Raw genomic sequence first — 22,871 nt, forward strand, 5'->3', positions numbered from 1 at the left:
TTAATTAAATTAAAATAAATTAAAAATTAAATTAAATTAAAATAAATTAAAAATTAAATTAAATTAAAAATTAAAATAAATTAAATTAAATTAAATAAAAAATTAAAATAAATTAAAAATTAAATTAAATTAAATTAAATTAAATTAAATAAATTCAAACAGATAAATATACGAAACACCTTAAAGGAAAATAAAACAGTTAATCCTAAATTTTACCAAACCGATGGCTTACAGTAGAGTAAAACGAGCAGAAGTGCGGATGATTTTTATGGACTGATTGACTGAAGCGCTCCTCTCACACAGCAGTTCTGCTCCAAACCCGTCTGCTTCTGTGCTGACTACATAGGCAACCTCATAAGTGAGTGACTCTACAGTTTTCAGAGCAATACTTTAAGTCTTTCGTTAAATGTAGTATATTAATAATCAACATTTCCCTCACTTCATCACCTGGGATGGCTTTGTGTTGCGATGTATTATGGGATTGTGCTCTCTGTGAAATATAGATGCAGTACTACTTATGATTTAGTCTTATCTTTTTAGTATTTTCGATCTACTATTACATTTTTTGCTAATATTTTGAATCAGATTGAATTCAATATCAGATATTTTGAATTGGTTCCTGTGTTTGTTTTTGTACTTACATTTTTTTTAGTGAGTTAAAGTAAATGAAAATTAGAAATGTTGCCTTGGAAATGAGCTGAAGTAAAATATGTTAAAAATATGTTTTTATTTTATTTTTAAATATTTCTTAAATTTGTAACTTTTTTCCCCTGATAATACAGTATGTCACTGATATACCATTATAGTTGTTGTCAATATTTTGAATTAAATTTTTTCTGTTTTCACTTTAATTTGACTTAAACCTTTAGTAATTTTACTGTGTTTCTGTAATTATCATTAGTTTTTTTTAAATATGTCTACACATTATTTATTCATATTTATTTTAATAATATTGAAGTTTTAGTAATAATATTAAGTTTCAGTAACTATTTTAGTTTTAGTTATTTTAGTACTTCAACTTAAACGAAACAAGAAATGTTGCCTTTGCAACAAGTTGAAATAAAATATATCTTATTTCAGTTAACATTTAATTTAATTCAAATAAAGAAAAAGTTTGTGATTTTAATATGACAATATTATAATAATGACTATTATTATTATTGTTAATATTATTATTATTATTACTATAAACTATAATAACCCTATTTTGGGCCAAAAGTAGTCTTGAAATGCTGTCTAGGTAGGCAGCGCACTAGGTTTTGGAGCGGAGCCGTTGATTTGAGTGACTGACTGAGTCTTCAACATCCACGAGTGAATCAAGACGTCTCAAATCGAGTCAAACCCTCCGTCTCCATCAAGCGCTTGATTAAATGCTGCTAATTAGATTTGATGGTTTACTCAGAACAGCAGCGGCTGGAGACACACAACAGCAGAAGAGACGTGAAGAAAGCAAACGGGAGAAGCTCTACGTGAACACACACACACACACACACACACACACACACACACATACACAGATACTGACCAGCTCGGTCTCACAGTAATTTCCCCAGTGCTGTCTGTGGACTTTCTTTGTTATCTGGAAGGCAGACAGACAGTTAAGAGCTGCAGACATGCTCATCTGTCTCTCTCTCTCACACACACACACACATACACACTCTCACACTCTCACACTCTCACACTCACTCACACAGACACAGACACACACACACACACATATACACACACACACTCACTCACTCACTCACTCACTCACTCATGGTAGACACACAGTCAGTGACACACACAGGGCTGTAAACACTCACTCTCACAGAGATGACATTACATTACATTTACTACGATGAATATGATCAGGATTCATTCAGTTCAGTGGAATTAGATTGAATATGTAATGAAGTGTCATTTATTGTAAAGAAAGACACTTCCAGGGTTGGGGAGTAACGGAATACTTGTAACGGCGTTATGTAATCAGGATACAAACATCTAGTAACTGTAATCCGTTACAGTTGCATCAAAAAACAAAGTATTCAGATTACGGTTACATTTAGTAAAAAGTGGGAATACTATCAGGATTACATTTGTTTAATTTAAAATTAAATAAATTAGTATTTTGACATAACACTATAGGCTATATTTAGAGAATGCTTCATCATAGTTCCTGGTAGAGCCCTGCACGGGTCTCAAATATAGGCCCCAGCCCGGCCCGTGTCCGACAGCTCATCAGAATTACCGGCCCGAGCCCGTCTTTTCCCCCCTTCTCCCAAAACAGCTTATACTACCGTTTCAGCTATTAAAATTGTTCAGTTTTGTATGTAATGGCAAAGTGATTATATTTCGTTACGTTTTTTTATTAAGTTAATTTAGAAAAACGTTTGGAGCATTTTTTGGTCGTTAAATATAAGTTTTTGTTTTTTAAAGTAACGACCAAGAGGCCAGCGGCAGACAGTGAGCTGATCATAGCCTATGTTTGATCAATTTAGCCTTCTCAAATCATCACGACTTGCCTAAAATAAAATCTATAGATATAAAACAGTTCAAGCATATAACAATGTTTAAACATTAAACCTAGATAAATGTGCACTGTATCCAATAGTTTGTGCGGAGAGTGCAAGCTAAAGCGCGCTTTGCAGGATATGGAGGCGCCAGCGCAATCACTTTAAAAATTATTTTGCTCATAAAGGTAAGAGTAATACATAATTCGTAACTGTAAAGGGTCTACTTTTATTTGTGTGCACTCATAATATCAACAAAACGTTGAGCTTTTATAAAATAAAGAAAATAAACATGTGCTTTCTGCCGTCTTGGTCTTGAACAGGAGCGCTTCACAAAAATGAACCGAAACTCAGCGAATACATGCCTCACAGACATGATAAATATATTTATATAAAGCTTTAAATTACTACTTAACGAAATAAAACAAATAGAAAACAAAAACTCTTTCATTATAATCATAATCCGTAAAGATGCACTTGTCTCTAAAGGCGCGACTAATGAAGAGATAGCAAGTCAGGATCGACAACTTCATCCTTGCGACACCGACTCAGAAAACACTAGTTTATTAGTAAATAATTAAAATATCTCCTTACTATTTCCCCCTGACACATTCATGGTAATTACTTTTGCTGGTGCTTTGCGGCAAACTTAAGCCTATTGCATTTGAACGCAGAACTCTTTGCGCTGCAATTTTTTTTATCATCACTAATTGATGGATGTCTAAAATATAAAAATAAGGAGAAGCCTAAAACAGGCCCGAGGCCCGGTCCGCGTCTGAACTATGGCGTGAAAATTGGCCTGAAGCCCGGCCCTATGGGCGTAAAAAAGCCGGGGCCCGTTGGGCCCGGGCTGAAATGCAGGGCTCTAGTTCCTGGTTCTGTTGACACATGTTGACTCGCATGAGCCGCCTGCTGGTGCGTGCGCAAATAACACCTGCCTACAATTGTTCTCCTCAAACGCGGGATGAATTAATTACGATGCTTCATGCTGGGAAAAACGTTTTCATGTCTGAAAATTTCACAGTTATTTTGTTTTCAAAGAGGATAAAGGAATTAACACAGTTGTACAGCGTAAGCTATGCATGAAGACTTTAAGTTAATTTAGAAAAACGTTTGGAGCATTTTTTGTTCATTTAATATAAGTTTTTGTTTTTTAAAGTAACGACCAAGAGGCCAGCGGCAGACAGTGAGCTGATCATAGCCTATGTTTGATCAATTTAGCCTTCTCAAATCATCACGACTTGCCTAAAATAAAATCTATAGATATAAAACAGTTCAAGCATATAACAATGTTTAAACATTAAACCTAGATAAATGTGCACTGTATCCAATAGTTTGTGCGGAGAGTGCAAGCTAAAGCGCGCTTTGCAGGATATGGAGGCGCCAGCGCAATCACTTTAAAAATTATTTTGCTCATAAAGGTAAGAGTAATACATAATTCGTAACTGTAAAGGGTCTACTTTTATTTGTGTGCACTCATAATATCAACAAAACGTTGAGCTTTTATAAAATAAAGAAAATAAACATGTGCTTTCTGCCGTCTTGGTCTTGAACAGGAGCGCTTCACAAAAATGAACCGAAACTCAGCGAATACATGCCTCACAGACATGATAAATATATTTATATAAAGCTTTAAATTACTACTTAACGAAATAAAACAAATAGAAAACAAAAAACTCTTTCATTATAATCATAATCCGTAAAGATGCACTTGTCTCTAAAGGCGCGACTAATGAAGAGATAGCAAGTCAGGATCGACAACTTCATCCTTGCGACACCGACTCAGAAAACACTAGTTTATTAGTAAATAATTCAAATATCTCCTTACTATTTCCCCCTGACACATTCATGGTAATTACTTTTGCTGGTGCTTTGCGGCAAACTTAAGCCTATTGCATTTGAACGCAGAACTCTTTGCGCTGCAATTTTTTTTATCATCACTAATTGATGGATGTCTAAAATATAAAAATAAGGAGAAGCCTAAAACAGGCCCGAGGCCCGGTCCGCGTCTGAACTATGGCGTGAAAATTGGCCCGAAGCCCGGCCCTATGGGCGTAAAAAAGCCGGGCTGAAATGCAGGGCTCTAGTTCCTGGTTCTGTTGACACATGTTGACTCGCATGAGCCGCCTGCTGGTGCGTGCGCAAATAACACCTGCCTACAATTGTTCTCCTCAAACGCGGGATGAATTAATTACGATGCTTCATGCTGGGAAAAACGTTTTCATGTCTGAAAATTTCACAGTTATTTTGTTTTCAAAGAGGATAAAGGAATTAACACAGTTGTACAGCGTAAGCTATGCATGAAGACTCTTGCTTTAACAAAGGCTACTCAACCAACTTGAACATTTGCAGGTATGAGACCGACTAGCATGGAAAACATCATGTTAGCTAAAATTTAGTGTTTGTTAGTGCTTTAAAATTCCATGGTGTGCATGACTGCAGTTGTAAGTTTTCTAGCGGAAAATGAGCCTGAAACTGTAGAAATTAACTTGAGAGTCCCCACACCCCGGATCAGTCAATGAAATAAAGAAAGATAGCATTTCACATGCATTTCAACATGTAGGCTTATTTTAAAATAGACTAATGTATATGGTGTCATTTTTTTAATGTTGTGTATAAACTATATTTAAATTAGATTGAATATGTAATGAAGTGTCATTTATTGTAAAGAAAGACACTTCCAGGGTTGGGGAGTAACGGAATACTTGTAACGGCGTTATGTAATCAGGATACAAACATCTAGTAACTGTAATCCGTTACAGTTGCATCAAAAAACAAAGTATTCAGATTACGGTTACATTTAGTAAAAAGTGGGAATACTATCAGGATTACATTTGTTTAATTTAAAATTAAATAAATTAGTATTTTGACATAACACTATAGGCTATATTTAGAGAATGCTTCATCATAGTTCCTGGTAGAGCCCTGCACGGGTCTCAAATATAGGCCCCAGCCCGGCCCGTGTCCGACAGCTCATCAGAATTACCGGCCCGAGCCCGTCTTTTCCCCCCTTCTCCCAAAACAGCTTATACTACCGTTTCAGCTATTAAAATTGTTCAGTTTTGTATGTAATGGCAAAGTGATTATATTTCGTTACGTTTTTTTATTAAGTTAATTTAGAAAAACGTTTGGAGCATTTTTTTGTTCGTTACAAGTTTTTGTTTTTTAAAGTAACGACCAAGCGGCCAGCGGCAGACAGTGAGCTGATCATAGCCTATGTTTGATCAATTTAGCCTTCTCAAATCATCACGACTTGCCTAAAATAAAATCTATAGATATAAAACAGTTCAAGCATATAACAATGTTTAAACATTAAACCTAGATAAATGTGCACTGTATCCAATAGTTTGTGCGGAGAGTGCAAGCTAAAGCGCGCTTTGCAGGATATGGAGGCGCCAGCGCAATCACTTTAAAAATTATTTTGCTCATAAAGGTAAGAGTAATACATAATTCGTAACTGTAAAGGGTCTACTTTTATTTGTGTGCACTCATAATATCAACAAAACGTTGAGCTTTTATAAAATAAAGAAAATAAACATGTGCTTTCTGCCGTCTTGGTCTTGAACAGGAGCGCTTCACAAAAATGAACCGAAACTCAGCGAATACATGCCTCACAGACATGATAAATATATTTATATAAAGCTTTAAATTACTACTTAACGAAATAAAACAAATAGAAAACAAAAAACTCTTTCATTATAATCATAATCCGTAAAGATGCACTTGTCTCTAAAGGCGCGACTAATGAAGAGATAGCAAGTCAGGATCGACAACTTCATCCTTGCGACACCGACTCAGAAAACACTAGTTTATTAGTAAATAATTAAAATATCTCCTTACTATTTCCCCCTGACACATTCATGGTAATTACTTTTGCTGGTGCTTTGTGGCAAACTTAAGCCTATTGCATTTGAACGCAGAACTCTTTGCGCTGCAATTTTTTTTATCATCACTAATTGATGGATGTCTAAAATATGGAGAAGCCGAGAAGCCTAAAACAGGCCCGAGGCCCGGTCCGCGTCTGAACTATGGCGTGAAAATTGGCCCGAAGCCCGGGCGTAAAAAATAACACCTGCCTACAATTGTTCTCCTCAAACGCGGGATGAATTAATTACGATGCTTCATGCTGGGAAAAACGTTTTCATGTCTGAAAATTTCACAGTTATTTTGTTTTCAAAGAGGATAAAGGAATTAACACAGTTGTACAGCGTAAGCTATGCATGAAGACTCTTGCTTTAACAAAGGCTACTCAACCAACTTGAACATTTGCAGGTATGAGACCGACTAGCATGGAAAACATCATGTTAGCTAAAATTTAGTGTTTGTTAGTGCTTTAAAATTCCATGGTGTGCATGACTGCAGTTGTAAGTTTTCTAGCGGAAAATGAGCCTGAAACTGTAGAAATTAACTTGAGAGTCCCCACACCCCGGATCAGTCAATGAAATAAAGAAAGATAGCATTTCACATGCATTTCGACATGTAGGCTTATTTTAAAATAGACTAATGTATATGGTGTCATTTTTTTAATGTTGTGTATAAACTATATTTATTTTTACTTGTACATGTTAAAGAAATAAAAAAAGTAATAATAAAAATAAAACTGTAATACTAAACTGTATAGCCACTAGATGTCTGCATATAAATATACGGGCTGATGGTGAAAGAAGACACGATTTTGAATAGTTTCCAATAGTTTTTACTATAGTTTTCATTTTAAAGTCATAGTTAAATAAAAGTACTTAGATATTGCTTTTTTGACTTATTTACATATGTAACTTGAAGTAATCCAAAAGTAATCCGATTACATTACTTTTATATTGTGGTACATGGATTACGTTACTGAATACTTTTTTAATGAAGTAATTTGTAACTGTAACGGAATACATTTTAAAAGTAACCCTCCCAACCCTGGACACTTCACAAGCAACTAAGAAATAAATAGTTTGTTAGGTGATTAAATGCTAAAACAGACCTACAGTAGAGGATGATCACAAACAGTATTGTGAGACTTTGTGTTTGCAAACAAAGAAATTTAAAGGAATATAATTCAATCAACAGTCGTGTTTTCTTTCTTATATTTCACACACACACACACACACACACACACACACACACACACACACACACACACACACACATATATATAATAACATTTATTTATACAAATGTATTTATTTATATAAATACTGCGATTTTACAAAAGCACTAAGCCACATTCCGATTTTATTTAGATTTATTGTTCAGCCCTTACATTAGAGCATCAAGGGAAACGCAGGCTGTTCCAAAAGGAAGGTATCATCTTATAAGATGATAATATTCAGTATTAAATTCATTCACTCCTAAAAAGTATCAATAAAAGTAGTTTAATCCATTTTAAATTGACTAAATGTGACCCTGGAGCATAAAAGCAGTGTTAAGTCGCTGGGGGATATTTGTAGCAATAGCCAACAATACATTGTATGGGTCAAAATTATTGATTTTTCTTTTATGCCAAAAATCATTAGGAAATTAAGTATTAATTAATGTTCCATGAAGATATTTTGTAAATTTCCTACTGTAAATATATCAAAACTTAATGTTTGATTAGTAATATGCATTGCTAAGAACTTCATTCGGACAACTTTAAAGATGATTTTCTCAATATTTAGATTTTTTTGCACCCTCAGATTCCAGATTTTCAAATAGTTGTATCTCAGCCAAATATTGTCCTATCATAACAAACCATACATCAATGGAAAGCTTATTCATCAGATTTGAGATTATATATAAATCTCAATTTCAAAAAATTAACCCTTATGCCTGGTTTTGTGCTCCCGGCTCACAAATAATTGACTAATGAGTATATAACTGACATAAGTGACTATAAAGCAATCATTTAGGATGCTGCGTTCACAGGTAGGGCCTTATGTTGACAGCAAACAGGACAGCTGACTAAACAGAAAAAGCACATCTCACCCTCTCACAGTCCCGCTCTCCTGATAGTTGACTTGAATAAACTTGCCAAAGCGGCTGGAATTATTGTTATGGGCCGTTTTGGCATTTCCAAAAGCCTGAGGAGGAAAAACAAAGAAACATAAACATTAGCACTATAGTTAATCATAACTTCAGACCAGAATGTGACGAAGGACTAACAGACACTTTTAGTCACACATCTCTGGTTCCTTAACCCTCTGCTATTGTTCATTTGGGAGTCACACTTGTGTTGTTCATGGTTAAAACTGACCAGAGGCCATAATCGTGCAATAATTGAGTGTATATATACACCCCAGTTGATTGATTACATTAAGAAATGCAAATGTACTAATTTGTTTCTGAAATGTTGTTTAAATACATAAATGAGGCATAATCTATTTAAATATGCAGTAATTCGCACACATTTCCAGAACATATATCTGAACGTTGGGTAAAGCCAGGCTCAAAATATTTGTTTGATTTTGTTGACATTTTAGAGTTAAAGGTTTTTACTGAGGGAAATTTGGATTTCTCTTTTTGCTACCCCGAAAATTAGAAAATACTGTCAAGAGACAGAAAAAATTAAGTTTTACCTTTTTTTTAACGAACAAAATGTTGTATAAAATCAGGTGAATAATATATGAACAAACCACTCTATAAAACCCTTCAGAATATAGACAAGAACAAAACTATAAAATTTGGTGTATGTCAGTGCTGCCGAAGTGGAGAAACAAACTCATTTAGATAAAATGGCCTTTAAAGATATGCATTGTAATTGAAATCAACAGACGCAAATAAAGTGCAATGAAACAAAAAAAATCAAGCAAATTATATATGAACAAATCCCTCTATAAAAACCTTCAGAATATAGACAAGAACAAAACTGTAAAATTTGGTGTATGTAAGTGCTGCTGAAGTGGAGAAACAAACTCATTTAGATAAAATGGCCTTTAAAGATATACATTGTAATTGAAATCAACAGACGCAAATAAAGTGCAATGAAACAAAAAAATCAAGCGAATGATATATGAACAAACCTCTCAGTAAAAACCTGCATAATATAAAAAGAAATAAAACTATAAAATTTGGTGCATGTAAGTGCTGCTGAAATGGAGAAACAAACTCATTTTGAGAAAATGGTCTGTAAAGATATGCACTCAAATTGAAATCTACAGACGCAAATATATTAAGTGCAATACAAGAAACACTTAAAAGTGTATTTTGGATCTTTTCTCTACACTAGTCTGAAAAAACACTTTATGAAAGCCCAAAATCTCAAAATTAACCAGCGCATGAAAACACAACGTCTCGCCTGAAAGTCTCAGACACGTTTAGAAGAGTAATTCCTTCTGCACCATTCACACTGACCCGACGAGACCCATTTCAATTAAAACTTTATGATGTGGAACCACGAGTCCCTGCCACTGCTTTCACTGCAGCTCATGCAGAAACACACGCCGACCAGAGAATCCTTCGCTTAATTTTCTCCACAGGGCTCCTTCATCCGCTCAGAGTCATGTGGAACCAAAAGGGGTTTTATATGTGGAGGTGGTGCATCGGCATTTCATTTAATGACTTCATAACAATAGCTGAACAACAGTTAGAAATAACAAATAAAGAAATGTAAACATATTACCAGAAACACTGACCAAATTAAATGAAATACAAATTTACATTGTACAGTACTAAATAAAAGCCTTTTGCACACGTCATTGGAAGCAAGCTGCTTCATATGATCCTTTAAATATCATTAAAATATATTTAAATAGTTAAAATACATATTTAAATGTGTCAAAAACATTGTAAAATATATTTAAATTAAAGAAGTATTTTACAAATATTTAATGTATACATTATATTAGTTGAACAACAGTTAGAAGTATTTATGATCTTTAAATAAAAGTAAAAAAAAATGTCTATAAACATTTACTTTAAGCATGTGAAATATGAATTTACATTTTTAATAAAACTTTTTTTTTATAAAAATCTCTCTGGATGAAATGTTCCATTTGGAAGCTGAATTCAAAAACTGCCTTATTTATGGCATCATATGCCCCTTGAAATATTGAAAATATTATTATTTATATTATTAAATCTTATTTTAAAAAGAATAAATATCTATATATCTATATCTATATATATATATATATATATATATATATGTAAAATATTTAAAATACATTTAAATTAAAAAACTAATTTAAAAAATGTAAAATAATTTTAAATTTACTGTACATTATATTAGCTGAACAACAGTTAGAAGTATAAATAAAAGTTTATTATAGCAAGTTTGAAAAAAATTATAAACATGCATATTTTCAACATGTGAAATCAAATGTACATTTACAGTTGGAAGCTGAATTTTAAAGCCGTATTTATGACATTGTATGTGCATATTATATAATTGTATAATATGTAAAAGAATTAAAAATACTTAAAAATATTAGCTAAACAATTGTTAGAAGTAAAAATGCATAACTGTATAGTGTACCATGATTTTTAGATAAAAGTAAAAAATTTAAACTTCAATATGACTTGGTTTAAAAAAATATTATGTTAATATAAACATGCAGACATATTTCTTTAAACATTTACTACATCAAATTAAATGTAACATGACTTTACATTGGACTAAATAAAAGACTCACTGGATGAAAGTCCCATTTGAAAGCTGAAAGCTGCCCCTCAAAATATTTAAAATATAATTAAAAATATTATAAATTTTAATACATATTTAAATACATGTTAAAAAAAAATGTAAACATTAATTTAATTAATATCACAATTTTTACAAATATTTAAATTGACATTATGTAGGTGAACAATAAGAAGAAACAGCTAATAAAATAAGATGAAACGTCCCGTTTGGAAGCTCCTCTGCGGGACGGGCCAAACGCAGGGAGCTCAAGCTTTAAACAAACACAGCCTGCACCACATGAAGTGGAGGGCCGAATATGTGAGACAGTTGATTAATGACAAGAAACGTGTGAACATGATGAAGTGAACAGAAACAGGGCTGAACACTGGAGAACCTCCCAGAGCTCAGGAGCTCCGCTGGGAGGCGTCAGGAGATCACCCGGATAACAGCCTGCGATTCAGTGCTCGACTGGGACAGTAGCCCAAGGAAAAACACACTTTACTGTATTATTTATGGACAATGGTACAGCACGGTATACTTTGAAGTACCTTAGAATACCATTTAGATTGCATGAAAACATGAGACCTACAGTTTCCTAATTTATGTGTTAAAAAATATGAATGCATATTTAAAAGGTATTTAAATAAAGTTTTTGATATGCATTTGAATTTTTTTTTATATTTATCATTTATACAAAAAAAAATATAAAATACCACTAAATTAACTAAAAGCTTAAACAATATACACTAAATATTTAAATGAAAAATAAAATTATATTTTAAATACAGTTTTAAAACTGCTAAATTATATTATCATTACATTATAATTAAAAAATATATATAATTACATAAGTATATAAGCTGTTTAATAGTAGTTGAATAGTTGAATAATTGTAAACAGACTTGGTCTGACAATAAAGTATCATAACATACACACACACACGCATATGTACATATATATATATATATATAAAATCAGATTGTGCGTGTCTAATGTGCTGGAATGATTCTCCGTCTCGTCTCTCGTGTGGTTTGACAGTTTATTCCCTCTGTATTGCTCCATAATTGAGTTTCTCTGCGGTTTCTGTCAAGACAGGCTGCGTATCTTCAGCAGGGACCCCGGGGCCGTTTCCACACTGTCACTTTGTGTTAACCAACACAAGACAAGCACAGCCTCACACCCTCGCTGCTGGTTAAACGAGGACCGCCGGTGACAGCGAGAGGACAGACACTGACGGGTTAATTACACTAAAGGGTCACCACGTTTGTCTCGAGGCACCTCTGTAATTCTATCAAACTAACACAGTCTCACAAACACACTCAGCCTAGCGTTTCAAGTTTAGTCAAACTAAAACGTTCTAAACGCTCTTCTTATTATATTTTAAAATTAATTCAATAATAGTTTATGTATATATATTTATACATATTCAAAATATCATAAAAATATAAAACATAAACAATTAAAATATGTAGTTTAAAATATAGTTATTTTAAAAACATTTCAAATATCTATTTTAAAAATAAATACTTTCTAAATAAAATATTTAAATAATATTTACAAAATAAACATTTAGAAATAACTTAAAAACATTTGAATAATATTTAATAATATACATTAAAAATATTCAAAATATGACTTCGATTGTCAAACACACATAAAGCCAAGAATATCATATTCAGTCAAATTTAAATGCTCCTAATCTTACTAGTCTTTTATTTTAAAATTAATTTATAATTTATATATGCATTTTTTTTAAACATTTAAAATATCATGTAAATATATAAAAAAAAAAATATATATATATATATATAAATTATGTAAAAAATATTGTAATAAAATATTTAAATAATTTTTTAAATATCTCAAATATAATAGTTGTAAAATAAATAATTTAAATAATATTTTACAAATATTTAAATATTTACAATTATACAAAATATACAATTTACACATTAAAATATTCAAAATATCACTTTTCGTCTTTCCTTCTGTAATCCACAAACACACACTAACACCGTCTCACAAACACACACTGAAAGCCAAGCATATCACGCTCCGTTAAACTAAAACAGTCTTTCATTTTTTCAGCAATGCTATAGAGATGTTTATTCTGTCATTTGTAATACTCAAACACTTTGTATCCCGAGGCAGTGCAACTAAAGCTAATCACATTAGCTGCCTAATTAAACAATAATAACGCAGTACTGAAGATCCTGTAGAGAGGTTCCCAGCCCGCGCCTGCGGACACATACAGCAGAGGATCGGTGTCGCTCTAAAAGCCCTCACAGATCAGTCAGCTGCAGACCTTCAGGAAGATCCGGGATCAGACGACCGTCACAAGACAGGCCTCAGATCAGCGCAAGACACGTGTACAAAACATAACGTAGAAAAACAAACAAAAAAAAAGTAAATCTAACGCAAATCCAATGTTTTAAATGTGTGCTTTTAGATTCGGACGTGTTTTTAAATGCACAGCGGTCGCGATGCATGTCACTGCACACTTTAGATATGGGTCAACACTAGGTGTAATCACACACACACACACACGCACACGCACACCTAATATGCAAATACACACACAAAGGCTTAGCATTAAAATGCCTTGAGCTAAAACTGACATTAACCACAATCTTCAAGCCTTACAATTACACAAAAGTCAGTCAATTCTGTATACAAAAAACAAACAAAAAGATGAACTTTCAATATGAAACTGTATTTATTTTGCAACCAAATTTACTAATGCAATATCAGACACCTTCACATACCAATAGCCTGCACGGCCATCTTCAACACAATTAATATAATATCATATCATATCATATCATATATCATATCATATCTAATTAAAATTAGGGTCAATTCACTACTAATACTAATACATTTTCAACATTTCAAGTTAAATAAAGGTAATTTTAGATATTTTAATGTAGATGTATTATTACCTTAGATTACATATAGTCAAATAAAATAAATATAAATATAGATTATAGAAAAATACAAAATAAAATAAAATAGATGAAAATATAACAACAAAAAATAAAATAAAACAAAATAAAATACCATTAGGACAGGCTTACGAAACTAAACCAAAAAAGCGCAGCTTGCCAAACCATCACGACTGACAGCTCCTGTCATCCGATCCCATCTGTTTCATGTCAGCTAAATAATCACAGCCCAAAACACGTCTAAAGAGTAATTAGGTAATTAGGTATTTGTGTCGTACGTGTTTGTTCTGGAGCGTGAAGTGAACGTAATCGTTCAGTCAGTGAGGATTCAGCTTCAGGGGTTTTTAACCATTCACATCAACAGTCCTGCTGTAAGACAAAATATATTATGAAATAATCAGAAAACGTTTGTTTTATATGGAGTCTAGCACATCGCAAGACAGCACACTAGTGCGATCATGTCAAAAACACACAGACTTTCTAACGACGGACTGAAGATTGAGACTAAAGCAGAAGTTTGAAGGTTCGTTTGGACTAAATGAATAATCAACGGCTTCATTTAAATGTTCAGATCTCCTTCTGTAGCGCCTCAGAAAAGTCCAATTCTGTTCTGCTTTACGAGCGGAACTGCTGCACACACAAACACGCAGATATACCAGGCTAAATGAGGATATAGCATCGATTTCTATTGTTTTATAATTAAATACTGTTATATAAAGCTAGTCATGACTCATGACAGACAAACCCACACTATCCCTAAAAAAAACGATTGATTTACAGAAGTAAAAGCTCATTTTGCACTCACTTCTGTAATGTGAATTTCCAAGAGAAACGGGATATTTAATGAAAGGGCTTGATTGGATGGAGTAAAGTGGGCATGTCTTAACAGAATGAAGACAGACTGGACGTGTATTTGCTAAATTAAACTAAATAAAATAAATATAAAGAGTAATACATAATATCAAAACATACAAATAAAATAAAAATAAAACTATAGTAATATCAATTATATATAAAACATTAAATTAATTTTTTAAAAGTAACACAAATTTAAAATACAAAAAAATAACTAACAACTAACTAATTAACTAGTTATTCTGCTACTGGTTAAGACCAGTAGCCCACACGGCCTAAATGATGAGAGAGAAAAAGAAAAGTTATAATATTTTGATAAAATATATAAAAAGAAAATATGAAATTATTTTATGAAATTATCCCGAGATCCCGAGAGGGGGGGAGGATGAGATCTCCAATCGGACGGACCAAAGGTTAACAACCCATGCAAACGGACAGACGATGAATGTGACATGCATTTGCGGAAAGCTGTGCAAGAATCATCGGGGCCTAAAAATCCATCAGGCTAGAATGAAATGTTTGGAGCGGGAGAGTGAGGTGCAACGCACAGGTCTAGAGAAGGCCACAAGGTGGCTTTGGTTTAAGAGGGCTGATCTGTGGGCTGCTACTGGGACGCAAGTCGGGGCTTGATCAACCCCGGCTGGGTCGCCTGGGCGAGGGTGTATGATGTTGCGAGACCCGAAACACCCAATGACCCCAGGGTACATCACTGAGGATGTGTCCCAGTGCATTCATGAGATGTTTCTTGTATAGTATAAAATGAAATTATTTTATCATTTATATTAATTTTTTTAGATAAGTAATATAAAATCAATATTCAATATAAAAACAAAATATGTAACAATATGTAACATAAAACATAAAATAAATGTAAAAAGTAAAAAATAATAAAAATATATATATATATATATATATATATATATATATATATATAAAGTACAAAAGCTAACTAACTACTTATTTCGCTACTGGTTAACACCATAAAACATTAAAAATGAAAATGAAAATATATAAAAAGAAAAGCAATAAAATAAAACAAAATATGAAAATGTACAAAAATGTATATAAATTATACAAACATTAAAATAAGTAATATGATAAATAATATGGCAATGAAAAGACAAAAATCTAAAAATAAAAACAGAAAAAGTGATATACATATATCCACAGTCTAAGAAAGAACCATATAATGAAGCTACACAAAGAAATTTAATAAAGTGCATAATGTTTTCATAAGTTCAACATACAATCAACATCCATTAAGGGAGTATTTGTTAGAGGAGCTAAACACACAGAGAAATCTTTATTACAGATCTAACCAAATTATGTCTGCGTGTGCGTCAGTTCACTGCAGATGTGGTTAAATGATGACAATGACATACAATCGCAGCAATTTGTAAGATCATCTAAAATTCTGATCGCATTTGTGCTGCTCTGCAGATGAAACTCAATCGCACACTCAAGACTCCCTCGAGACGGACAACAAAGAGGAGAGAGAGAGAGAGAGAGAGAGAGAGAGAGAGAGAGAGAGATGACGACATGTCAGAGATATTTTCAGATTATTTTATATCACCATCACATCATCCTGAACACATTAGAACTAGTATTAGAATGACAGGTCAGATTCTGAACTACATGACAAACCCTGAACTACAGCACAAACTCTAACCTACAGGACACACTCAAAACTGAGGGATTGCAAACTACAGGACAGACTGTAAACTACAGGACAGAATCTTCAACCTAAACTACAGGACATAAACTGAATGACAGGTCACATTCTGAACTGCATGACAAACACTGAACTTCATCACAAACTCTAACCTACAAGACAGAATCAAAACTGAGGGATTGTAAACTACAGGGCACATTGTAAACTACAGGACAGAATCTTCAACCTAAACTACAGGACATAAACTGAATGACAGGTCACATTCTGAACTGCATGACAAACACTGAACTTCATCACAAACTCTAACCTACAAGACAGAATCAAAACTGAGGGATTGTAAACTACAGGGCACATTGTAAACTACAGGACAGAATCTTCAACCTAAACTACAGGACATAAACTGAATGACAGGACAGATTCTGGAATACATGGCAAACACTGAACTACAGCGCAAACTCCAAGCTACAGGACGTAAACTGAACGAATACATTCGTTTTTTATAAATTAAAAAATTGTGTTTTTTTCTTTACAACCACAATAAAAATGCTTCATTTTTTTAAGCAAAATTGTTTTTTTTTTTTAATTCCCTTTGATTTTGAGGTGAAATGTTACCTGGAAGCTGAACAAAACATAGAAATTAAACTACAGGACAGACAAATTATTAGATGGACTTTAAATTACTACACAACAGAAATTGTGTTCTGGGTGTTGCAGAATAGAACCAGCTGATGATTATACATGAATATCCTACAATCACATCTGTAATGGACAACACAGAGACCTGTGCTCTAGTCAGTTTCTATGCAGTTGCTAGGGTGTTTGGGTGGTTGCTATGCAGTAGCTAGTGTGTCTGTAGGGTTGCACTGATGTTGTATGTGCTACAGTGAGCATCTTTGAGGTTCATGTGAGCGTGAAGCAGAAACGCTGTGACTCCACATGACCCTGAAGGTCTCGTCAAATGAAGCGGCCTGATTCCAGGTGAAGCGGGATGACGTGTGTGTGCATGCGGGTGCTGCGAATGCTTCTACTGCTGGAGTGTGCAGAATTGATTGCAGCGTGTCGCTGTGTTTTCACTTCACACACAAACATCAGTCCACAACAGCTGCACAGACAGACAGACCTGACACGAGCTGATAGAGAAGGAGAACCGGCTCTAAACCATCATCCATCATGTGTGTCAGGCTTTAACTAGCCGTTTGTGAGCTCTTCTCAATGTCTGGAAGGTCGCCGTCACACAGCGGATTTCAACAGAGTACAAACGGGTACAAGGAAGTGACATAAATGATCATAAAAACATGAATTGTGTGACTAAAATATTTATAATATAATAAGTTTTATATAAAATATAATATTTTGAAAATATAAAAATATAATTTTTTTTTATAAAAAAGTAAAAAATATATAAAAATGAATACAAATGATAAAATATTAAATATAAAAGTAACATACAAAAAAATTACAAAAATACAAAATGAAATATAAATGTATGTAAAGTAAAATAAATTATAAAAAGTAACAACAAATATAAAGTACAATACATAAAATATAAAAATAAATATGTATATATATAGAGAGAGAGAGAGAAAGAGAGAAAGAGAAAGAGAGAGAGAGAGACATAGAGAGAGAGAGAGAGAGAGAGAAATAAAGATAAAAATATATAAATCTCAAGAATAAAATAAAATATAAAAATATGAATATAAAAAGTGACTAAAAATATAAAGTGTAATACAAAAAATATAAATATAAGTAATATGAAACATTTAAATAACTAAAATAAAAGTATAAAGTAACAAGTATAAAAATAAATAAAATATTAAATTAAGAATATAAAAAGTAATACAAATTCATTTAAAGCATTAAAATGGAAACATATTTATAACAAATATAGAAATAAATAAAATATAACCATAAGAAATATCAATATAAAAATAAGAATATAAAAAGTAATGTAACCACTTAAAGTATTAAAACTAAAATATATACATAATAAACAAATAAAGATAAATATAAATAAAATATAAAAATATGTAAGAAGTATAAAAATAACAAGTATACAAGTTTTAAAAAAATTCAAATATGTAACAAGTATAAAAATAAATAAAATGTAAAAATAAGAATATGAAAAGCTAATATTAATAATAATATTTTGGAAGTTGAAAATGCTGGTACATGAACTACTATGCAATGAAAAGATATTTTGATCTGTGATTTTTCTGAGATCAAACCATGGGAACAAGAGCTCAGACAGGAAGTGCTGTTGATTTCAGCTTCCTGTCGGTCCAGCCGGTGAGACTCGGGCCGGAGCAAAAGACAGACAGTAATAAAAGGCCATTGAGTGTCGTCCAGTCGAGTCCTGCCAAGCAGCACAGGAATAATGATTCTGCTCAGTACAGCGTGTTCAGATGACAGAGAGAGACTGTATGTGGGTGTGATACAGATAACAGATGTTCTGTAGAACGCGAGAGGGAAGCGTGAAGAGGAACGCGTCTAATCTAACACAAGATTACAGTGTTCAGGTTCAGTCAGGTTAGGGATGTAACGGTATGAAAATTTCTTATCATGGTTATCAGTATTATCACGGTATTGTTAATATGTGCTGGAGATGTTAAAAAAGTACCGACACATAAATCACTTCAAGTTTTATATTTAAAAATCAACAAACAACAAATAAAATGACTTTTTGTTTGCATAATCACTAAAACAATAACATTACCAATGATGTCCGGATTTTAAATGACAACTTGACTGACAACAGTTTAATAGCATGTTGAAATATCTAATGTAAATGTTTAAATAAAGCTTTTGAAAAAGTTTAATACTCACATTTCAGCCTTTAAATAAAGAAAAGATATGTCAAAATGATAATTGATTAATAAATGATTATATGTATTTTATCTGCTCCACGAATAATTCTAGATAACTCATCTGAATTGTTTAAATGTGTAGAATCCACATAAGCTTGTTTTTCATCGACCGGTCAAAGTTTTCAGCAGGGCGTGCAAATTCGGTCCATTTTTGGCCAGACAGAAACCGCACACGTGCTGAATGTACATATAAATCTCTGTAAATCCACTCGCTGACAGCAGGTGGCGCTTATGGAAAAGCAGAATTACAGCTGTTTCCCATAAACTCCGAGGACAAAGCAGTACAACCCTCTATGCACACCTTGGCAATATAATCGCCATTGGCTAGTACATTATCAGTAAAGCGACGGCGAGTCGAGCGCCTTCACTCTAGTTTACGGTGCGCCAAATACAGGTGCGCTGCGTGCTACATACTGTGCATCCATTGAGTACATGACATGATCCATTGAGCACATCCACATAGTACAGATCGCTTGACGGAGACCGAAACTCTCAAGTGCTCAGTCAGCGTGTTTATCGAGTGAAAATCTGTGTTGAACGCCTCTCACACATATACTGGCATGTAAAATCTAAGAATCTAATCTAATGTTAGACATTATTTAGTCGCCCAGAGTAAGATTTAGTCACATATGCCCTTGCGCAGAAACTCCACATATGCATTGCAGAAGTAATATCACTGATGACGCTCCAGGAAATCCCTAATATGGACAAAGGTATCCAGTTATCGCTGTAGCTTGAGAAATTTTAATTGATGAAAGTTGAAGACAATAAACATACGATTGCGACAATATTTGGTTCATCTGTGTTCTTCAAGCAATATTGGGTATTTTTAAGAGGATAAAATATATTTATAATGCAATGCTAATTGACATAGCCTTTATCACTTTATATAATACGATAAAATAGTATGATTTCTGCCTCATTCTGTGATATGACACCACGTCTGATCACAAAAAGTTATTTCAAACACTCGAATTATGTTATTAAGTTAATTTGGAGAAAACGCATCTCAATAAATTACATCTTTGTTGGACAACAGGTTTGTAAACAGGCTCATACACATGCAGAACTGAGCTACTGTAGTACATTTATTCATCGCACAGACTGATGTTTTGTGCACTGTACAGCCCTGACCAAACCAGTTCCAGATAGTAGAGGCAGCTCCTCGTTTAGCAATATATAACTAGTTAGATGTCTCTCCATAGGTTACCTAGAGAGAAGCGTATACCTCAGGAGCCAAAGACAGGCCTGAGGGCCCTGTTCACTGGGAGACGTCTGCATTAAAACCATCAGCTGGCCCCAGAGACCACAGGGTCCAAACAGACACAAACCACAGTGATTACCATCCCACGAGACCCTCAGACTCACTCCAGAATCCAGAATACACCACTGATCACATCAAAATAAACAAATAAATAAAATGTATTTATGTGTTCATTCATTCAAGTTTACAAAGTAAATTTGAAAAGTAAAATATTACAATATAGTATTAAAATATTCTAATAAATACCTCAACATAAATATATTTCAACAATATACTAATATTAATAGAACATTACTAAAATATAGAAATATGAAATATTGTTAATAAAAATATTATTAAAAAAAGATATAAAATTATAATATATATATATACACTTTATTTATATTATATTGTGTACATACTGTATGTATATATATATATATATAAAGCAAAATATATAAATATATATATATATATATAAATATAAAAATCTACTTTGAAACAGTAAAATATCATTCAAATATTCTAATAAAACATCACCATATAAATGCAAAATTATTATATTTCAATAATATACTATTATTAATAAAGTATAATAAAATTAAAATAAAAAACAAATATAAATACATTAATTATATAAATTATTAGATAAATATATTAGATAAATTAGAATATAAAATATTATATTATTCGCATATTCTAATATTGTGTGTCATAGTATTATATATTAAATAATTTTAATAATATGAGTATATTGAAATATTACAAAAGTACAATTTGAAACAAAAAAATCTAAACTAGTTAAGCAGTTCTCAAATGCTTGATATATATTTTTATAATAATAATAATATAATAATAATAATATTAAGGAATAATGATAATAATGTAAGGAAAATAAATACAAAAATAAAAATCCCTCTCAAATATTCTCTAACATTTGCAGACAAAAAGTAATGGTAGAGAATGATTGTATAATTGTATACTACAGTGTTCACATGCCACTCCATGGTATAGAAACAACAACAACTATATTTCCATGTTACATCACGGTACTTCCAATGGAAAAACGTCATTCTGCATGAGACTGAAATGTATAAACATCAAGCACTCGTCTCTGAAGGCTGATAGATACCACACGCATTCCCTCAAAATCAACCGTTATCTGACCCTATCCAAAAATGCATGTTGTTTACCACGACATTTACACATGAAAACACACATACACAACTGAACCCGCTTTACTGTAGTTCTGCAGCTTTAGCTGGCTGCGTTGTGCAAGAAGTGTACAATCTTCAGCGTCTGTCTGTCTTCAGTCTTGCAGTTTGCTTCAGCCACACGTGTGATCAAACCTGCTGAGTCGACAACATTCATGACGACAGACAGACTGAAGCATTCGCAAGCCAAAACTAATCTTATTTTACACAGGTCTGCATTATAAAACCAACACAATGAGAAAGAAACACTAAATAATACTGCTAAAGCAGTGCGGTCCGATTCAGAATGACTCTTTTGAAGCGATTCTTTTAAAGAATCATTCTAACACACTGTTCCTCCGACGATTGCTGCTTTCAGGAGACAAACTGAAAGATATAAACGATTCAGAAAGAAAACGTTTGGTTTTGATTGGCTGAAGATTGAGTCATTCTCATTATACAGAGTTTATGATACGCCCTCATTTAGATTTTTTTGCATGCAGTCCTGTTGTAAAGATTTTCCACGAGTATTTCCTTCAAATGTCAATCAAATCCAAACAGTTTAACTAACTAACTAACATGCTCAGAAAAGTTCTCTTCCAGATGTTGCTCCACCGTGACAGCAGTTGATATGAAAGAGAAATATCACTAATGAGAACACAAACATGCTCTGCATCAATAACTGCACGTTCAGAATGCATAACTTGCATAGTGTGAAGTGTGTGTGTGCATACTTGCATTTCAGGCCTTACATGTGTGTGTGTGTGTGTGTGTGTGTGTGTGTGTGTGTTTAGTCATGAGTTACTAAAGCTAGTTTGCTCACAGGATGACTAACATGCCCTGTAATGTGATTGCACGTTAATCTAAACTAAAGTGGACAATCTAAACTAAAGTGGACTGTACAGTGTGTGTGTGTGTGTGTGAGAGAGAGTGAGAGTAAGTGTGTGTGAGAGAGTGAGTGTGAGAGTGAGAGAGCGTGTGTGTGTGTGTGTGTGTGTGTGTGTGTGCGCGCGTTGT

The 22,871-nt window shown here is 32.9% G+C and overlaps 1 protein-coding gene across 1 annotated transcript in view; it reads right to left on the reverse strand.

Moving 5' to 3' along the window:
* The window catches only part of myo9ab (myosin IXAb), a 123,919-nt gene that overhangs the window by 62,535 nt on the left and 38,513 nt on the right, over positions 1-22,871 (reverse strand). The window contains exons 4-5 of the mRNA XM_016248860.1: positions 8,448-8,542; positions 1,526-1,631 (exon numbers count right to left, since the gene is read on the reverse strand). Coding sequence (XP_016104346.1) covers positions 1,526-1,631; positions 8,448-8,542 — 201 coding nt within the window. The remainder of the gene's footprint in view (positions 1-1,525; positions 1,632-8,447; positions 8,543-22,871) is intronic.

This window comes from Sinocyclocheilus grahami, unplaced genomic scaffold (assembly GCF_001515645.1).
Source record: "Sinocyclocheilus grahami isolate Dianchi unplaced genomic scaffold, SAMN03320097.WGS_v1.1 scaffold895.1, whole genome shotgun sequence".
Lineage (NCBI taxonomy): Eukaryota > Metazoa > Chordata > Actinopteri > Cypriniformes > Cyprinidae > Sinocyclocheilus > Sinocyclocheilus grahami.